The 22270-nt window shown below is 40.5% G+C and overlaps 2 protein-coding genes across 8 annotated transcripts in view; one reads left to right on the top strand and one right to left on the bottom strand.

Moving 5' to 3' along the window:
- The window catches only part of LOC126412085 (GPI mannosyltransferase 2), a 263581-nt gene that overhangs the window by 124525 nt on the left and 116786 nt on the right, over positions 1 to 22270 (top strand). The window lies entirely within an intron of this gene.
- Positions 1 to 22270, bottom strand: part of LOC126412084 (dual oxidase-like) — a 257727-nt gene that overhangs the window by 120678 nt on the left and 114779 nt on the right. For both annotated transcript variants that reach the window (XM_050081493.1, XM_050081492.1), the window contains exons 15-17: positions 16765 to 16896; positions 11672 to 11871; positions 3436 to 3621 (exon numbers count right to left, since the gene is read on the bottom strand). In XM_050081493.1, the coding sequence (XP_049937450.1) occupies positions 3436 to 3621; positions 11672 to 11871; positions 16765 to 16896 (518 nt within the window). The remainder of the gene's footprint in view (positions 1 to 3435; positions 3622 to 11671; positions 11872 to 16764; positions 16897 to 22270) is intronic.

Here is a 22270-nt window from a genome sequence, read left to right as displayed (position 1 = left end):
ACTTTACCTTCATGACAATCCACTCACTGTAGTGGAAACATATCGATTCTTAGGACTGGTTTTCGGCGCTCGATTGACCTGGCTTCCTCATCTTTGTCAGCTTAAGCAGAAGTACTGGCAGTACCGCCATGTCGTCTGTTGCCTGAGCAGCACCATTTGGGGTGCAGATCGCCCTACGCTTCTGTGGCTCTACAGAGCCCTTGTCCAATCCCAAATTGACTATGGGAGTGTAGTTTATGGTTTGGCAGCACCCTCAGCGTTGCATTTGCTCGACCCTGTGCACCACTGCGGGGTTCGACTAGTGACAGGAGCTTTTAGGACGAGTCTGGTGACCACCATACTGGTGGAGGCTTTGGTCCCTCCATTGCAGATCAGACATGCACAACTGCTCACCAGTTACGTTGCACACATTCATAGTTCTGCTGAGCATCTGAATTACCATGTCCTTTCCGGCACGACAGTCCATATCTTGCATCGGCGGCCCAGGGTGGGGCTAATGATTGCGGTTCGTGTGCGATCTCTTCTCTCCGAACTGGAGTCCTTCCCTTTACCACCTCTACTTACGGTCCGTTCACGTATGCATCCGTGGGGTACGCCTGGGCTGCAGCTTCGTCTGGACCTTTCGCATGGCCCTAACGACTCCATTAACCCTGTGGCTCTCTGCTGTCACTTCCTCTCGATTCTTAACGTGTTCCAGTGCTCTGAAGTGGTTTACGCTGATGGCTCGATGGGAGATGGTCACGTAGACTTTGCCTATGTTCGTGGAGGACATATTGAACAGCATTCCTTGCCAGATGGCTGGAGTGTTTTCACTGCGGAGCTGGCGCCGTACCTCATGCTCTTGAGTACATCCGCTCATGCCCTGGCACATCATTTCTGCTGTTTACTGACTCACTAAGAAGCCTACAAGCTATCGGCCAGTGCTACCCTTGCCATCCTCTGCTAGCGTCTGTCCAGGAGTCCATCTAAGCCCTGGAACGGTCCCATCGTTCAGTGGTGTTTGTGTGGACTCCTGGACTCATCAGAATACCAGGCAATGAACTTGCCATCAAGCTGGCCAAACCGTTTCTGGAGACGGGCATCCCTGAAGCTGACCTGTGTTCTGTCTTATGCTGCAGGGTTTTCAGGCTTTGGGAGACGGAATGGCGCAACAGTACACACAAAAAGCTGCGTATAATTAAGGAAACGACGAATGTGTGGAAGTCTTCCATGTGGTCCTCTCTCCGGGAGTCAGTTGTTCACTGCCGACTCCGCTTTGGCCATACATGGCTACCTACTCTGTCGCAAGGACCCACCTCTGGGTTGCTGTGACTCCCAACTGACAATCGTCCACCTCTTGCTGAATTGCCCTCTTTTAGCTGCTCTTCGGCAGACTTTTAACTTTCCCAGCTCCCTACCTTCGGTGTTGGGCGACGATGCCTCAGCAGCAGCTTTAGTTTTAAGTTTTATCTATGAGAGTGGGTTTTATAGTCCTGTGTAGGTTTTAGCGCATATCCTTTGTCCCTCTGTGTCCTCCACCCTAGTGTTTTTAGGGTGGAAGTTTTAATGTATTGCAGAGTGGGTGGCTTCTCCTTTTTATTCTCGTGGTCGGCCAGACACTGTAATCTGCTTTCTTGTTTTACTCTCTTCTGTTTCTAGCATCTCTGTTGTTTTCTTGTCCTCCTTTGTTCCTTTTAGTGTTCGTTGCCTTTCCTTCGTTCTTGTGGTTTTTCCTTTCTTTCTGTTTTGTGTTATATGTCTCGTCCATTTTATCCTCACACTTGTGGCATTGTTTTATTAGGAACAACGGACTGATGACCTTGTAGTTTGGTCCCTTCCCCACCTCTTTTAAACCAACCTTTATCTAAGGTCACTTATGGGCAGCTCAATTGTTGGCAGGTAGCATTCGTAAAGCATACCTGTAAGAAGGCACAACATTAAATACAAGTACCTATGTGGACATCGGGATTGCCTCCTCAAGATAACCAGACATAGAATCCCCGATGTATCACAAATGAAGTATTAGTCAGTGTAGTATTCGTCAATGTTTATGCATGCTGATGTATGTGTATGTGTCTGATAATGTATGGTCTCTTATGCCCATAATCCTCCAGCTGTCCTGGCATTTAAGGCGATGTTTTGCTCCACCAAACCTCTTACCCACCAGGATGTGCCCCTGCCAGTTGTTTCCTTTCCTCTCTCTATTGAAGAAGCACTTGAGAGGACAATGATATTTTGGCATTGCTGACATTTAATGTATTGTGAACACTAAATTCAACCAAATTCCACCAGCTGTCTTGCCCAAAATACACAAGACCTCTACATACATTGTTAGCAATGCTTAACCTTAGGCAGCAAATATTTTAAAGGACAATAACCTGTTTTCCTACATTAATCATCCACCATCTTTATTGATCAGGGGTTTTATTTTGATATGTTACACACGCCTTGTTGGGATATGTAAATTAATATTAACAGTTTTCTGTTTACTCCTTGTTCTTACTGATACTCTGGGTGTTGCATGTTCGCATATGTGTAGTCATTTTGGTGCTCATCTTGATTTTTCATTTAATATAATGTTCTTTTACAAAGTTCTCACATTAATACTAAAATTGCTCAGTAAATGGTTATGCACCCACGACTAGGTGTGAAAGCAACTGTGTATAAATGTTAAAATACAAGTTGTGCGCAGAACTTTAAATTCAGTTTGTAACTAGTCACATGTATTTTCCCCTGTTAAATTGATCATTAATCAATTGATTGTGGCAGATTGCTGGTTATTTTATACAGTTGGGGCCTGCCAGGACCTGTAGGTAGAGTTTACATTTTTACCAAAAAAGAGTGGTACAGCCTCATCTGTACTTCTAATAGTTGAAAAGTTGATTGGGAGCAAAAATTATTTGACACAAAAATTTGTCATGAAGGTGCATTTAGTCCATGATGAACTGTCGGATGTTAAAGTTCTCCTTCAAATCCATTAAAATGAAAAAGTCTTGAAAGAAAAGAGGTAGAAAAACACATTCCTGTATTATACTCATACTGTACGAGACAAATTATTCCCTTAAAAGGACATGAATACAGCAGCAGAAGTCTGCATGGCTGTGGAAAAAACATTCGAAAGTTCTGAACTTTCATGTAGAATTAGAACATTAATCACAAGCAAATTAGGTAAATGCAAGTAAGTAGACAATGATTGCAACTGAGTTATAATAACTGCATTTAAGTTTTCATTATGAACCAATGATTATGGCACATAAAACAGTGGCATGCATAGCACGAGAGATTCTGTTAAAATAAAACTTTAAAAAATTTTTACTTGTGCAAGGGACTACGTTAGAAATGAACTTTATTATGAAGTCTTATGCTTATTTGCTAACAGAGCAGTGTAAAGGATAGTGTTATAAATCACACTATCTATACATATTAAATGTTCTTTATGCTGTAATGTATCTTTACCTGTGAGAAGACAACCCTGAAAAACTTCTCAAGCCTCATTTGGCGTGCCTTTCGAGTGATAGCTTGCCGAAGAGCAGGCTGAAGTGGAGTTGTGAAGTTCTCTTGCCTTATGTTCAATTCTTTCAGAAACTCCTCCAGATTCCGAAGGAAGTTTGTACGCATCAGATTTGCTTCAAATTTTATGACCTATAAAAAAATTAAAAAAAAAAAAAAAAACTCATGACAGTCTACAGGAAATATAGCAACTGATGTTTCCTTTGGTTGGGATGCTTTCTAATGTGATAGAGACTTTGTTTGTTTTTTGCTACTGTAATTTAATGAGAAACTTATTGCAGTACATATTTAGACATACTGTTTTAATCAAACTCTTTCAGCTACATTTTAATATTGTCATAATAGTTGCTCTGTGTAAGGAAATAATTCGCTGGATCACGTTTCATATGGGGGTGTTGTTGTAGTTGCTTTTTCTTTTTTGAAAGGCATGTGGCTGTTTTAGTGCTACATCAAAGTGAAAAGCAGTTGCCGATAGTGAATATCACCTTTAGTTTAGTTGCTGAATTTTTTTACTGCTTCATCAGTGCTCAGAATTAGGTAGGTTTTTATTGAATGCACACAAAGTCTTTTCTTATCCGTTCACAAGATACCACATGAGTACAAGCATCTTACAGACTGATACACAGATGACAAGCATAGAATACCAGTGGCTGACACTGATTTAGCAGAAGTGTATTGCCAGCCTGCCAGATAAGGCTTGCACTGTACTACAGACAATAGTCTGCAACTACTTATACTATTTTAATTAGATAGCACTGTGCAAATGTATGCTTAATCAAACATATTACAACAGGTAGGGGAAGGTCATTTATTATCAACACTGTTATAAGATCAAATGACATTATTTCAGTTGAGAAATGATATATCTATGCTTTTTCCTTTTTAAACTGTCCTTAAGAAATATTCATGATGCTACTACTAATAAATTCAACAACACTTATTCATCAGTTCATGTAAAATAATGTCTAATATTGATGGAGGTAGGTTCCATCTTCACAGCTAAATGAAAGGCAGTTTGTTTTTTGCAATACGTGTTTCACTTCTTTTGTTTAGGAAGCATCTTCAGTGGCCTGTAATACATGTTTCTTTTTATACATATAATAGATAGTGGTTACAATATGTTACTATGTTACATTTTCTCTTGGTTTTCCCTTGTTTTTCAGAGTGTAAACACCTTTTGTATCACAGATTTCATGAGGTTGTTAGTTGATATGTACAGTCCTGGAGATGTGTTCGTTCGGTCCTCATACTCCAGCTGGCTGATATCCAGCATTTTTTCACCCACATTTATTACAACACATAACTTGCACTTTTCACTGTGTAATCCACATGTGTGTGTGTGCTGTCAACAGTTGCTGTGTGTTTTTATGTTCGTCTTTTGTCTGTGTGGTTTGATATTTTTCACCAGTACTCAGAAGCCAAGACAATGTGCACAAACCTCTTATTCCTTTGAGGCCTGTTATTAATTTCATGAATGCACCATCATACCATGTGGCAAAACACATGAATAAAATAATAAAGCAATATTTTGAAATGATTCTTTCAACATAGAGAAACCTCAATACCCACTGCACACTATAAAACTAATTGAAGAAAACTTATTGATATGCAACAAACTGCCTGCAGACAATATTAATGAAATAACTGAAACCCTTAAAGCAATCACATTTCAGAATTACTTCCAATTTGAAAAGGAATTGTACTTACTGAAAGATGGGCTTCCAGTGGGATCCATAACATCAGACATACTCATAAACCACATAGAAAACACAATCTTCAATAGAGTCTTCACAAAGAAAATACACAAAATTGTTTACTGGTACACATGTTTGGATGATATAATCTGTATGTTAGATGAACCAACAGAGAAAATGGGTAAACTTATACAGTCATGACTAGTATACATAAGAAAATTCAATTCTCCGTGGCAAAAAAATAAAATATTTCTTGAATATAACAATAAAGAGAGACAGCATCAAGGACACATTTGACATCTTCAGAAAGCCTACAGCCACAGATACAATTATACATGCTTCAGCCAACCACCCACAAAATAAAAAATTTGCGCCCATGACACTTGTTACACAGACTAAATAATATCCCATTCAGCAAAGAAAACTATGAAAAAGAATTATAAACAATACAACTCGTAGCTGCAAACAATGGTTATGACACGCATATAGTACAAAGGCCCAACCAAAAAATCAAGACAACTAAAGAAAAATGAAAACAAGCAGAGAACACAAGCACTAAAGAACCCCACAGACACTACAACACATGGAAACAGCAAACAGTAACACTCATGACGTGTTTAACACTTTAACGTTCAGACACAAATCAACACTTACGATAGTAAATATACTAAAGATGTTTGCAGAACAAGAAACACACTCCAATCACACTAACAACAACCAGGTAAGTACCAACGAGCAGGTGTGTACCAGTTAGAATTCCAAGACTTTGAATCAGTGTATCTGGGGATGACAGGCAGGAATTTCAAAAGTAGGTATAAAGAACATATAAGAAGCTTCAGGTATGAATATGTCCACTCAACTTTTGTGCTGAACATCTGATAAAACGTGGACATGAATCATTCAACATGGAGCAAGACACGAAAATTATCAGAGTGAACAATCACAACAAAAAGCTCCAGACATCACAGGAAAACTTTCATTTACAAAGAATACATGAAAACTTTCATTTATAAAGAATGCGTGCAGTGAAAAGGAAAGTAATTAATGACCAATATGAGGAATAACTCTCTGATCATGTTAGCCACTAAAACAGTAATTAACAGAAATCTGAAACATAACCAGAATAAATAATTAATGGATCTTGCTCTACCCTCTCTTCCCCCCATCTCTCTCTCTCTCTCTCTCTCTCTCTCTCTCTCACCACACACACACACACACACACACACACACACACACACACACACACACACACACACACACAAAGAATAATGCATAAAAAAACTCTCTCACAAGGAAGACACATTCATACACGAAATACACATACAGAAACACAAAAGAAATGAAAAAAATCAAACCGCACACACCACACAAACAATAGTCGAAAAAATACACACAGTGACAGTTGGCAACACTACACATTGTAAACACACACATGTTGATCACACAATGAAAAGTGCAAGTGGTGTGTTGTAATAAATCTGCCAGTTGGAGTATGGTGACCAAATGGATACATCTCCATGACCATACATCAGAAATCATAAGTAACACCAACGACAATTTATCCTCCTGAAATTTGTGGTATAAAAGTTGTTTCTAATCTGAAAAACATGAGATAATGTAACAGTGTAACATATTGTAACCAGCATTTATTATATGTATAAAAAGAAACATGTATTACAGGCCACAGAACATGCTTCATAAATAAAAGAAATGAGATGTGTGACAAAGAAACAAACTTTCTTTTATTTAGTTGCAAAGATGGACCACAAATTTTGAAGCAGCTGAGGCGCAATGGAAAATGGCAAAAATGACAGTTTCTAATAATCTGTGAATTTGATCACTCCTATGACAATAGTACCTCACAGATGTTGTAGGTCTGTTTTATGATTTCATGTAGAATGTGGATGGCAGAAGTGTCTTTCATTTAAAGTAACACAAGAAAATTTGCACTAAGACCTGTTTTCCGAATTTTAAATCTATATCAGCAAGGTCTCTTTGACAAGCGGACAGTTATTCATGGAATTCTTATTTCTTGCTAATATAGAGGTGCTCTAGTACTGTGATCAGTCCTTACATAAGTAAATTTTTTCCTCTGGTACACTATGCTTTCCATTACTTGATGAGAGTCCTTCTTTTCTGCTTTTTCTTACTTTTGAGATATTGTCTGGTGTGACATCTGGCATTATATGAAGGCACTTTCGTGGGTTACAATCTTTCAGCCAGTTCTCACTTATAAGCTGAATAGTAGATTTTTTCCCCAATACTCGGTCAGCATGTCAAGTACTGGAACTGCTAAATATTAAATATACAGTATCCCCAGTCACATCTTTCCCAAAGGTCTCCTTTGCCTCTCAGCCACTTAAGAAAGCTTGCAAATAGTCCTAATGAAAATTCGGTAGGTTTCCCATCCCTGTGTTTGGAAAGAAAGCCTATCCTCAACTTTGGAACCATTATCTTCTGCAGTATAATGCATTATCAAGTTCATCATTGCTCACATTGGTGATATGGCTGCACTCATAAATGATAACTTGTAAGCAGTACTGTGTTACTGTTGTGTATGTCCTTATATATGTAGAGCTGTTTCTTGTGGTAACCCATGGCTGAGTGGTGTACCAAAGATGTGCTTGATAAGCATTGATTACAATAACTATGGTTTGTTTATTAGAGGATGAAGGTCCACATGAGTATCACGGTTCTATAATTACGGATAGCGATGGCTGCTATGACGAAGTCCATGATCATCGGTACTGGCAATGAGCTGAGGAAGCGATACCTTCCGGAGTGGCTCTTAGACTGGGCACCAAGTTGGATGGATGGTGGCACCAGCAGGCATTGTGGTCCAAAGTGTAGGCCTGAGGGCAACTCACAAGTGGTCTAGAGCCCAGAGCTGAACTGATCATGGAGGGGCTGAGCAGTGACCTAAGTACCTTTAGGTGGAGGAATACAGGTGTGGCATCATGCGGACACGTGATTACGTGGATGTGAATAGATGCCTATGAGTGTAATGCTGTTTACCGAGACCTGCACACCAAGTATCAGCATGGCATGCACCCCCAGATGCTATGGCAGCTGCTTGACAGGAAACAGCTGTGTGTGTGTGTGTGTGTGTGTGTGTGTGTGTGTGTGTGTGTGTGTGTGTGTGTGTGTGTACATGCAGGCAACCAGAGCTTCATGTACTACACTCCTTCCCCCTTTTGAGGGAGATGGTGCGAAAGAAGCACTCTGTCCTTTTGGCCGTGTGTGCAGCCACTCGTGCACTGCCTGCTTTCCTCCTGTCACCTCTTTGAGTGGTCCAGACATGTAATCACTCAATGCGAGGTCTGGTGAGTATGGTAGATGTAGAAGAGTATCAAAGTGAAGGTCATCGCTGGCTGTAAATGTTGCATGGGCAGTATGAGGCCGAACATTGTCATGTTGTAAAATGGAACCTTGGTGAGAAGTCCATGTTGCTTTGCTGTTATTGCAGGCCGAAGCTGATTTTTAATGTACTGGAAAATGACGCACTGCTGGCAGTGTTTTCCCCTAGTCGTGTAGTGTTCCGAGGCAATGCCATGTTCACCTCAAAAGAGGGCCAACAAAACCTGCAGAAGGCAGCATCAGGAGCTTCCTGGGTTTTGATTATGAGGAATGGCACTATTCCTTGCATGCCCTCTTTGTCTCAGGTTGGTGTCAGTACCCAGGTTTGTCTTCTGTAACAATTCTTGTGAAGAAACCATCACCTTCTGCATCAAGGTGCTGCATAAGTTCTTCACAGATGGCGGAACATGTTGCTCTTGGAGTTTGGAAGTGAGCTGCCATTGCACCCATCTTGCAGATGCTTTGTGAAGCTTAAGCACTTAAAGAATGATGTAATGTGCTGAGCCATGACTAATGTTCAGATTTGCGGCTATTTCATCCATCATCACAGGGTGATTTTACTTGACAGTGGCTTCAATTGCTCCAGTACACTCTGGTGTCACAATACGGAGGGCCTGACCGTGGCACTGATTGTCTGTCTCAGAAGTCACTCCATTTTCGAACTTTCTGCTCCACTCCTACACTTTCTGCAGTGATGGACATGCATCATCATACTGGACCGTCATTCACTGATGGAGTTCAATAGATTTTGTACCTGCATTGCTCATAAAACATTGGATTGAACATTGTTCTTCCTTGACGCACATTGCAAACGGGGCAGCCACTTTGAACTGGTATTGTGGCCACATTTCAACCGTCTGCAGCATGCTGCTATCTGTAGGGCATTCCCTACATCACTGGAAACAGTTCTATCAGCTTACAAAGCAACGGCGCAAAATGTCGATTTTAAATTACACTTTTAAGGTTCTCATTTGACTGCTCTGCATTTCATAGTGGTATGCAGAGTTTGAATGTAGATGTAGAGGATATGAATGGTTCTTCATTGAATACCTCATCTGTGCTTGGAGTTGCTGACTTTGTCAAAAAGTTATGACACCTGTTTTGTGAACAGAGATAATGATGTGCTGGTGGAGTACCTTAGAACCTTATAATAACTGGAAAGTATTATACCAGCCTCCTCGACTAGGTGAAGGAAAACAAAACATATTGAAAATTGACTAGAGGGATTATTTTATTGCAGGACAGTGTCCCTTCACACACATCCCAAGTTGTTGGTGCCAAACTTGAAGGTCCTGTGTTTCGGACTGGTGGACCACCATTGTATTCACCTGACCTGACTATCTGTTTCCTAGCATGAATAAACTCCTAAATGGTCATCAGTGTGAAAATAATGAAGATGTTAAACGTGCTGCTGAGAGTTCACTTGGCCATTTATCGTATCCAGGGTCGCCACAGGTTCTGGAAATCAGGGAATATCGAACACATCAGGGAAATTTGGGAAAAAAAAGTGCACTGCAAAAACCTCGTTTTTGTCTCAGTGGATGAAATGGTTCATTTACTGAGGTGTCGTGCATCATTGCTGGCTGGGTGCAACTGAGTGTTTGCTGCTTTCCTACTCTCTTTACTACTGCTTTTCCTCTTCCTGCCACTCCCCTCGGCTTGCTGTCAGTGCTGCCACTACTTCTTGCTGCTAGCCTAGCAGCTGCCAACAAGAGGCAGGAGGCTTGAGGAGCGGTTTGTTTGGATCTGATTCTCAGAGACTGTAGATGCAGCAATAGAAACAGCAATCATCTGTGCATTAGTTGTGACTGAGTGATTGTGTGAATGTGTGTGTACTCTCATTTTCTGACAAAAACTATGGCTGAAAATTTAGTCTTGAGGGTGTGATTGTCTTTTCTGCATTCCTGTCTGCGACTTGGCAATCATCTTTACTGTGATTTGCTACCTATCCTTATTATTATTGATTTTCAGAGTATTTGAACAAGTTATCTGTTGCATGGACTGATCACCATGGTCTCATTTCATCAACATGCTATCTGGCTCGTGAATGGCTGGCCACACTAGTGGATTTCCACAATGGGCCAAAACCACAGACCATTTCTGTGGGTATCTGTAATGGATCAGGTCTGCCGATCTGAAGCCATTCCGTTCCCACTAATGTGCATGCCCTGCCTGTTGGATCTAGGATCTAGTCTCACTGACCTGCCCTCTGGCTGGGTCTGTTTGTGTGTGGCATATAAAAAGTATGGATGCTATGTACTCGTATATTTCTTGAAGGAAAAAACACACAATACCTGTAAAGTAGTAGATATAACACCATGGGAAATAACCGACAATAACGAACATAGTAGAACCGACATTTTAATTGCAGTCCCCTACAGTGTTGGTTTACACAATTTTTCCCCACATTATACACTTCTTTCAAGAGTCCTACTTTTTTCGGATGTTATTTCTTAAATCAGTGACTCCAGGGAAATACGTATTTTTGTCACCAGGTGTGCTATGTTTTATTGAAATAAAATATCAGTTGTTCCACCGTGGCAGGACGTTACTGATATCCGGCAGTTCTCCTGTGTTTTTATGGAACAATCAGTACGCCGGGAAAGCTTTAAACATCACAAAATATTGGTTGTCTTAATGACACACACATACCATTTGGCTTGCTTTCTCCAACTAAAAACAGTTCATTACAAAAGATGTTGATGTTAGTACTTAAAGTTTTTGCTCACATCAGGAAACGCCATCTGCTTGCAAGTTTTTTTTTAGATATTTCCGTGTTTGCACTATTGTTTCATGTACTATAGCTTATACAATAACTTACCCTTGAGATATCAAAATTTGTCAGGGAAAAATGCTAAAACTTGTCTGGAAATCAGGGAATTTCACGTGGGGAAACATGTGGCAACCATGTTATCGTTTATTTTTGAATGATGTGAAAAAGCTGCAACAACAGTGCAATATGTACCTCAGTCTGAGAGGAGGGAGGTACTTAAAAAACATATACTGTCAACAATCTGACCCTATTATTACTGTGCAAAGCCAGGAATTTCTGAGCTCCCCTTGTATGGGGCTCTTCTTCTTTCTGTTCTTGTTTCCTCAGTATTTTCAAGTGAAGACTAATGAATACTTACCAGATCATAATCATTAGTGACACGCAGCATAACATGGTGGCCATCAGCTATAATAAACACTTGGAGAACTCCAGCATGTGTAAGGTCCATGGCACGTAGCAGTTGCCCACGGTGGTTTAAAATCTGAATCTGCTTGCGGGATTTCTCTAGCACGAGTAGTACCTCACGTGCTGCACAGTTGTGATCCACCCATTCAAGAACTGTAATGAAAGAAGATACACTGAATGGTAATTGTGAAATACACTATTAGAATTCATTTTATGAATGTGTAAAATTGATGTAGAATTGATCATAAGCAGTATCACAATTACTTCGAAACTGTTATGCTCTCAGTGAGCAGATACATTTTTAAGGTCCAGCAATGGAATTTTTTCATAGTTTTCTTGTTTACTGCTTTTTTAATCCTGTTTCACATTACTTTCTCATAACCACTGTGTAAAGTTGCTAAAAACTTCAAACCAGAACAATATCAAATACAAATAAAACCTTTTTTTACTTCAAACTGCATCATGTGTTTATATATCTATGGCCCAGTGCTCCTTGGCCATTGTCAAGTGGTAACAGGGGGCAATGTGGTTGCTATCCTGCTCCTCGTACTGCCTTGTATAGCTGTGACATCACGCTCCTCAGTTCATCACCATATAAGGCACTTTTTTCCATCCCGCACTTGCTTTAATCTCGTAGTGGACAGGTACCACATTGTTTCAGCTGCAGACTGTAGTGTTTATGATGTTTGTCAGTTATGTTGATGGTAAATCTATTGAATTACACCTGTCATTGTCTTATTTTTTGTATGGTAGAGTGTATCTGGATCAGATGGATGCTGCTGCAGTGGGGAACACATCAGAGTAGCCATAGCTAAGAAGCTGGCAGTAGCTGAACATCTATGAAGGGTAACAGTTTTAACACCATCAGTAAAGATGATGGCTCATAGATGATTACAGGCAGAATATGGTGCTGCAGTTGGCAGTGCCTATATAAGATAATGAGTGTCTGGCACAGTTGTTAGATCAGTTACTGTTGCTACAATGGCAGGTTATCAAGATTTGAGTGAGTTTGAACATAGTGTTATAGTCAGACCACGAGCGATGGAACACAGCATCTCAGATAGTGATGAAGTGGAGATTTTCCCGTACGAACATTTCACGAGTGTACCGTGAATATCAGGAATCTGGTAAAACATGAAATCTCCAACATCATTGTGGCCGGAAAAAGATCCTGCAAGAACGGGACCGATGACGACTGAAGAGGATCATTCAGCTTGACAGAAGTGCAACCCTTCCGCATATAGCGGCAGATTTCATTGCTGAGCCATCAATAAGTGATAGCGTGTGAACCGTTCAACGAATTATCATCGATACTGACTTCCAGAGCCGAAGACCCAGTTGTGTATCCACGATGACTGCACGACACAAAGCTTTATGCCTCGCCTGGGCCTGTCGACACCAACATTGAATTGTCAATGACTGGAAACGTGTTGCTCGGTCAGACAAGTCTCGTTTCAAATTGTATCGAACGGATGGACGTGTACGGGTATGGAGACAACCTCACGAATCCGTGGGCCCTGCATGTCAACAGGGGACTGTTCAAGCTGGTGGAGGCTCTGTAAAGGAATGAGGCATGTGCAGTTGGAGTGATGTGGGACCACTGATATGTCTAGATGTGTCTCTCGATGTGTGGCACATACGTAAGCATCCTGTCTGATCACCTGCATCCTTTCGTGTCTATTGTGCACTCTGACAGACTTAGGCAATTCCAGCAGGACAGTGCGACACCCTACGTGTCCAGAATTGCTACAAAGTGGTTCCGGGAACAGTCTTCTGAGTTTAAACACTTCCACTGGCCACCAAGCTCTGCAGACAGGAACATTATTGAGGATATCTGGGATGCCTTGCAATGTGCTGTTCAGAAGATGTCTCCACCTCCTTGTGCTCTTGTGGGTTTATGGACAGCTCTGCAGGATTAGTGGCATCAGTTCCCTCCAGCACTACTTCAGACAACAGTTGAGTCCACGCCACATCATGTTGCGGCACTTGTGCGTGCTTATGGGGGGCTTCACGATATTAGGTAGGTGTACCAGTTTCTTTGGCTCTTCAGTGTATTTAAGGGCGAAGGCAGCAACAACCCGGCAGTAAGTTATCACCTGACTAAAGCCGAGGAACACTCAGTCTCGTGGATATAGACCCACTTGGTGTGGGTGGAAGCTCAAGATTATTTAATTCAGTTATAGCACTGCAGAATAGTGCATTTACACATTATGAAATATGAGTCAATAACCAGTTGTTTGTTCAAAATTTGCGTATGGAGCAGTTTTTTGTCAATGAATGTGTTTGCCCTAGTGTACTTGTGGAATGCGAGGAGCATATTCAACCAAACGTCGTACACATACTACTTACCAGTTTTGAAAGTAACTAAATAAAAATTGTAGGGGTAAAACGAGGTAGTACTGTGGTGAGTTGGAGTGGGGGTAAGAAGTTGGTTAAATGTTTGACTACACACCAGTATATTTGCAATTGACCAGGCTTCATCTGAGACACGTAATAATAGTTAAAGAAATCATTGAAGATACTGTTTTATTTTACAATATTTAAATGACATTGACCAGTTATAATTCACTTCCTGTGTGTTTCCAGTTTTTGCTGGTTTGTACCTTGACATATCAGGATTTGACTTAGTTCTGATGAATTTTTCTTTGGTAATAGATAAAAAAATGTTGTTATTGACATAGAGCTCAGAGAAATAAATGTCCAAATTATTTGTTTTTAGCACTCTGAGCTTTATGAAGATGGCAGCGCACCATGAGAACTGTGCATTATGTTATTGGGATTTTTATTTTATTTTGAAAATGCCCATTGATATGAGTTTGGTGGTATTCAGGATTAGAACATATTAGAATGGAAAATATTAAAAACAAAATAGTTTACGACCTATATGGAGAACCAGCATATAATGCTAAATTAAGGCTAGGGTTAATTATGTTTGGAAATAATTGGAATACCTAAAACATGTATGTATTTCCTATTGGTATTCTTCATCAAACTTACGAGAACTGTCAAGTTCTATCTGAATTTGAAGGGAGTTTATTGACTGCAGCATAGCTCATTACAGAGTTAAGTGATTTCTCACTTCACTTACTCACAGCTGAAATGCTGTAATGTTAGGTAAGGAAGGTTGTGTCATCAGTATAACAGATGAATAATGATTTACCTAGGTTATATAGCAGAAGTGACACCATATTTTCATGAGCTGTTAATGTTTTGAGTAAAAACAGCAGAGGTGGTATTTTTTCCCAATAAAATATAAGACTTATTGTTGCACAGAAAGTCCCATTTCTTAAGTAATTACTATCATTTGTACTGGAATTATATACCTATTAATCACTAAGCAGATTTGTTTTAACCAAGCATCTACTTTTTCCCATGATCCTGTGCCCATGTGTCATCTGTCAAAAATAGGAGAAGAGGGAGAATGATGTTACAGGCTCCTATTTTTTACTTTAGATTCTGACAGTACTTCTTAAGATAAGATTATGATTGAGAATTATTCATTTGGTATTGCACCACCAAGCTGTTAAATCCCTGAGGATTTAGTTCCACAACTGAGCAAATAAAGCCTCAGTATCCATAATTTGGGGTTAGGGGTAGGTCACTACTCACCTAATAAACCAAGCACTGAGTGATAGATAGGCACATATGAAGGATGATAAATTATTTAGCTGGCATTCAGAGTTAATTTGCATAGCTAGGAAACAAATAAACAAACATCATCAACTCGCCCATACAGTCACTATTGTTTCATAATAATCCTACACGTATGTAGCAATCTTGTAGCTGCCATCGGGAGAAACATGAAAAGTTCAGACTTTGCTGTCATACTTTTTAAGTGGCCTCTGAACTGGAGAAAACAGTTATGAGATCTGTTAAAATATTCTGATAAATGAAGAAGAAGCTTCGAGGCAGTTTGAAATAACGCCACCCTGTATTTGTACAGAAATGGAGAGAAGATTGTTTTGCTCAACCACGTGTGTCAAGTAGATGCATGTCTGAGATGTCTGGCTTTGTTCAGTATTACAATCTCAAGGGCTGTTTCTATTCAGTGCCAGTGTTCACTTTGATGGCAGTAATGCCTGTGCCACTTTGATGCCAGTAATGTCTGTGCTATGTTTCAGTGCATGATTTAGAAGAATCTGTGGCTTGGTGAGCTATTGATAGGACAACAGTTGGTCATTCATTGTGTGAGGCAGCAAATGCGATTGTAATGTTCCAGAGTGTGGGTTTATGCTTTCAAACAACAACTGGGATTCTAAGACCAGGACAAGTTTGTCCACTACCAACTGCAGCCTGATATGATTGTTACCTCTTGTTCACATTTTGTTTGAATCTATATTCTTGCATGCCTTACAGACAGCGAGAGGACACTGAATATTAATCAGAAATGCTTGCATTCCTTTTTTTGGGAAAGAACTTTCTCAGAAGGGCCATGGTACATGTATCATCAACAGTGAGACCATAAGAATATGTTCAGCTTATTGACAAGTTTTGGTGTAGTAGTGAGCCTAATAACTGATGTATTTATGTCTGTAGGTAGCATTTATTATTATTATTATTATTATTATTATTATTATTATTATTATTTAGAGATGATTTTTAAATCTCTTGCTATATTGTCAGTAATGTTTGTTTATTTATGGGTACAGCAGTGCTGAAAAATACATGAAGCAAACTACAAAGTAGTAAATTTACAGGTCAACAGTTGAAAAAATTCACTACAAGAATGTTTTTCAAATATTTAAAGTGGTGAAACACACAAGAAAAGATTTTCTGTTCAGCATCTCTACAAACGTGCTGTTTGTGAAATATTGTATCCAAAAATATTATACCACTAAAATGTTCCTTGACTATTAAAATGGTTTCTGGATAATACTTTAAGAACTTTGGCTTAAGAATATTGAATGTGCTCTACAATTGTAAACAACAAATGCTGCTGGAATGAGTTCTAACAAAATTTGTATATATGGAGGCACAAACAAGATATTACATCTGCCAGTTAGTGCTAGCACATTGATGACTTGAGTTTTTGACAAGTATTCTTACCAGAATATGGAGTTATCTGCTGCTGACATTCCTTCCGGAAGGATTCTCTCATTTGACTTGCAGTTGTTTGCTTCATCTCCATCACTTTCCTCTGCTTGTTGGCTCCCAACACCCATAGAGATACTCCAAAAACTTTGAGAATGCAAATAGTCACAGTGGATTACAAGTATTTATAATTCATTCAGTTAGCCTAATGTAGGAGTAAAATAATTTAAATAAAAGAAAAAAGGAAATATTATTTAAGAGTAGGGATAAATCACTTGCAAATTCTGTAGTTTAAGAGTGGAGATAATTCTCTTGCATATTCCGTACCATACCTGACAAGGGAGTCCAGTCAGCATTGTAGTTGTGTGCCATGTTTTAAGAGTTTCAACTGGTGATAAACACCGTTGACATTGTCTGTTACAGTGTTTGACTGTGTAATGGTATGGCGTTTAAATAGTGTTGACAACACAAAATTCAACATTTTGTATATTTTACTGTATATTTTGTGACCTGTCTTGTACACAAATGTCTGGAAACTAATGCTTGTGTGACTGATATTCACAATGATGAATACGTCGTAGGGCTTTGGGAGAGGTCCTATGACAGGAAATTTTTATCATAGTTTTCGAAAGTTGCTCTCCTGTAAGCAAATCTTATTCAATCAGTGTCTACTTTGCTGTGGTTATACGCTTTCCACTCTATCTGTTATTCATCATGCATTAGAGTCTTCACACACTTTTAACACTGAGGGGGTTTAATGCCATCTTTACAATTGTTCTACTATTTTTAGTGTGTTTCATCTTACCATCTTTTTTGTTTCCTGTTCTTTCTCTAAGGTTCTTAAGGTAACTGTCAGAACATAATGTGAAGAAGACGTGGCTGACTTCCTACCTGCGCCTCATTCAATTTGTGATGATTCTGTTTTTTAAAACATCAATCCTCCTCCGAATTTTCAGCTTTTCCTGGCATTATGAATGATTCAAAAAATTTCTGTCCTGCAGCCACTCAAGTTTCATCACTTCCACTGATATTTCAGCTGCATATATTCTGGCCATTCTTGGAGTATTATTATTATTTTATTTTGAACCAAGAGATATTGATGTAATGCCAAAAGTGGACTTACATGAGCCATTGTAGCACCAATGCATACCACAGATTCTGGTCTGTACCTCATAAGTGTGTACCTCCTGTGCAAGTGAAGAAAGTGCTCAAATGGCTAAATCTTTCTCTGTGTATCTTTCGGTTACTAAAACTACATGGAGAATTAGTTATAGCAAGGGCCAGATCTCATCCCTTGCTCAAATTAAAACTACTATCATGATTTATTAAATAGTCTACTAATCAAATCTCCATGGCATCATTAAACACTGACTCTCAAAACAATAATGTGGATGCTAAAATCATGTTGCTGTAGTTCGTTAAGTGGACCATATGTATGTAATGTTCCAACACTGAATTTGGTCCACATCCGCTTGTTGCTGTGACGAGCCATCCTTCACAGAAACGAGTAAACCTGCAGTCTTCATACGAGGAGGGAAGATCACTTTTACAAGGTGTTTCTCAAGTATCCAGTCTACCTTTAACATGGAAAGAGCACCCACGTAAGGCAGAAACGTAGTCGACTTCAAAAGTCATATTTCTGATTGTATCCTCGAACAATGGAAAATTCTTGGTGGAATAGCAACAGTATGCTCCTTACCACATTGAGTAGGTGTTGAGTGGCTGACAGGCTGAATGAAAAAATACTCATAGATATTATTAGCTATCGAACTAAGTCCTTCATCAGACATACATGAAAGAAAATCACATACATAAATACATATATAACTCTCACAAACATGCCACTGTCACATCCAGGTGCTAATATCCAACTGTGACTGTCTGAGATGAGAAGCACTCTCTTTACTGGGGTGAGTAGTGGTGGTACAGAATGTGTGTGTGTGTGTGTGTGTGTGTGTGTGTGTGTGAGATAGAGAGAGAGAGAGAGAGAGAGAGAGAGAGAGAGAGAGAGAGGGGGGGGGGGGGGGGAAGGGATAACAATGTAGGGTTGGAGAAAGATGCTAATGCTGTCTTTGGGAGTGTATATGGACATGGCTTGACAGAACAGTGGGCTGGTAGTTACAGCATCAAAAGGATGTGTGTGTGTGGGGGGGAGGCAGGGAAGGGGAAAGTGCACTAGTAGGATGGTAAGTGTGTGTAGATCAGGAGTGCGAATGGGAAGGGGAAAGGGCTAGTGGAGGTTTGAGGCCAGGCAGGTTACAGGAATGTAGGTTATGTTGCAGGGAGAGCCCCACCTGTGCAGTTCAGAAAAACTGGTGTTAGTGGGAGTATGCAGGTAGCACAGGCTGTGAAGCAGTCATTAAAGTGAAAAACACTGTGGTGGTAGCACAGTCAGCAACTCAGCAGTCCAGCTGCCTCTTGGTCACAGTTTGGCAGTGGTCATTCTTGGAGACAGATGGCTTGTTAGTGGTAGTTCCCACGTAGAAGGCAGCATAGTGGTTGCGTCTGTGTTGGTAGATCACGTGGCTGCTTTCACAGCCGGCCCTACCTTTGGTGGGGAAGGAGATGCCTGTGACAAGGCTGGCATACAGGGTAGTAGGAAGATATCTGGGGGCAAGGCATTGGGAGCAGGAGGGGAATAGGGATGGACAACGATTTTGCATAGGTTGGGCAGATGACAGAATACCACTGTGGGAGGGGTGGAGAGAGTAATGGGGAGGCTATTCTCATTCCGAAGTGTGAAAAGGGATAGTCAAAAGTCTGGCAGAGAATATGATTCATTTGCTGCATTCCTGGGTTGTACTGAGTTAGGAGAGTGTGCTGCTCTTTGGCCACACAGTGGGCATGTCGGGTATGGTAGGTGACTAGGAAGACAAGCCACAGGGGATATGCTTCTGTATGAGGTTGTGCGAGACCTTGACATATTTGGAGAGAGATTGCTCATCACTATAGACATGGGTGTAGAAAGGGTGGCAGCTGTCAAAACGGATTATTGTTGGTAGTTGATATGTTTGACATGGACACAGGTACTGATGTAGCCATCCTTGCAGTGGGGGTCAATATCAAGGAAGGTGTCTTGGGCTGAGGAGGAGCAGTTGAATCAAATGGGGGAGAAGTTGAGAATGCCAGGATATGTGGAGTTGGTGTCCTGAATCTTGGTGCAGATCATGGATATGTCATCATTTAATCAATCAGTGAGGGGTTCTGGTCGGTTAGGAAGTGATCCTGTAGATGATCCGCGATAGGTTGGAATAGGATGGTGTCATGCAGGTGCCTGTTGCTGTATCACAGATTTTTGTAATAGATAATGCCTTGAAAGGATTGTGGGAGATGATGTAGTTGGCCACGGTGCCAAGGAAGGAGGTCTTGGGTTTCGTGTCTGTTAGGCATTGTGAAAGGTAGTGTTCAATAGCGGCAATCCCAGGGGCATTGAGAATTTTAGTGCAGAAGGAGGTGGTACCAACAGTAAGGAGCAGGGTGCCAGGTGTTAAGAAACAGGAGCTATGGTGATTTGGCAGAGGAAGTGGTTGGTGTCTTATACATAGCAGGGAAGATTATGGATAATATATTGAAGGTGTTGGTCCACAAGCATTCAGACCTACAGTAGACCTAAATGCAAGATCTGTCCCATACATCCTCTCACTACCACCTACCGCCATCCTGTCCTGTCCCATAAAAGGCAGTGGCACCTGTGCAAGCAGCCAAGTGATCTACCAACTTAAGCTGCAGCCACTGTGCCACCTTCTGGATGGGCATGATTATTAAGAACAAAGTCTGACTGTGACTGTGTCTGAAGTAAGCAGCAATCTTTTCAGGAATGGATAGTGGAGGTGGAGAAGTGGTGTGGTGTGTGGGGAAGGTTATGCAGATAGTAGGATAGGGGTGGGGGAAAGGTGCTAGTGCTGCTTTTGGGAATGTGCAGGAACTGTTGGGGTCAGGATAGGGCTGTTAACTGCAGCATCAGGAGGCCGTTCAGAGACGGGAGCCAGAAGGCTTCCATCAGACCTGCCCAACATCCCCTCATAGCCATCACACACTACCTTGCAGATCACCTACATTTACTACTACTCCAGGATTTCCCAGCAGCCATCCTGCAGAATCCAGAGTCTGAACAGACCTACAGTAGTGTCATGATCCTGTTCTCCAAAAACCTCAATCCTACAAAAGTTTCTGTCCTTGTCAAACGGCTTATCTTTTGCCCCACTCCCAAATTCAAACATACGCTTATTAAATGTTTTGTCTCTTTCCCTAAAGCAGAAACACTTTTTCACTACTAACCCTACCAATCAGATTCAGTGCAAAACTGATATTAAACTCTGCCTGACTCAGTTTTCTCCTCTATCTAACTGTGATACACACCCACTGCCCCCAAATTATCCTGTGTTATCTTTCCATAATTTGTAACCTCGACCACTGCCTCGCTATCATTCCCCAAACCCCTCAACATGGAAACCAACCTCACATCCATGGAAAGAAACACAATCTGCCACCTGAAACTAATCTCCACCTTATAGTCATACCTGTCGACAAAGGCTTCATGACTGTGGCTTTGAACCACAGGAGTTATCTGTTGGAGGGACTTTGCCATCTGTCAAATACACCCATCTAAAAACCGTTCCACAGTCACACCCATTCCAGGTATCTAGCAGGATCTCCAGTCCCTCCTCAGATCCTTAGGTCCATTCCAGAACCTCTCCCCTAACTTTCTCTTAACATGTCGTCGACGGAATGGTAAACTCTAATTTTTCTTCCTTTTGCAGGAAGTTTTATCTTGTCCACACCTTATGAAAACATAATTTTGAAATATCTTTTGGGAAGGTTAAAAACATTTTCATTATAAATTCTTCATTTGTTTTACAGCATTATTTTGGTAGCAAGTCTTACAGCTACCTGTTTGATTAACCTGTCCTCATCCTCAGTTTGTTTCTTTGTATCTACACACATAAAAAAATTTTTTGCATCACCCCAGTTCCCAGAACTCCCCGGTTCCCAGTACTCACTTAACATGGGGAGTCTTACTACGTGGTTACCAGTTTGAATGTTAAGTATGTTGCTAATCTTCAGCCGTACAGAATTTCGAACGCATCTGATTATTCCTCAGAACTTAAGTATCCTACTTCTTTCTATGTTGATTCTTCCAGACAGTTCTCTCAAATTTTATTTTTACTGTAATACTAAATTGTGATCCGAGTCCCTATTCGCTCCTGGATATGCCTTAGAATCCTTTATCTGATTTCAGAACCTGTTTCTGACCATGATGTAATCAAGCTGGATTCTTCCTGTGGTTCTTGGTATTTTCCAAGTACACATTCCCCTCTTGTGATTTTTGAAAAATATAACAACTGTTACTGGCTGAATTTTATTGCAGAACTCAATTAGTCTTACTCCTCTCTCATTCCTTCTAGCAAGCACATATTTCCCATAAACCTTTCTTCTGTTCTATCACCTGCTGCTGCATTCTAATCCCTCATTATTATTAGATTATCATCTCCCTTCACATACTGAATTACTCATTCGATAT

This window comes from Schistocerca serialis, chromosome 7 (assembly GCF_023864345.2).
Source record: "Schistocerca serialis cubense isolate TAMUIC-IGC-003099 chromosome 7, iqSchSeri2.2, whole genome shotgun sequence".
Classification (NCBI taxonomy): Eukaryota; Metazoa; Arthropoda; class Insecta; order Orthoptera; family Acrididae; genus Schistocerca; species Schistocerca serialis.
Note: the sequence above shows the minus strand (reverse complement) of the source record. Positions and strands in the feature narration are given on the sequence as shown.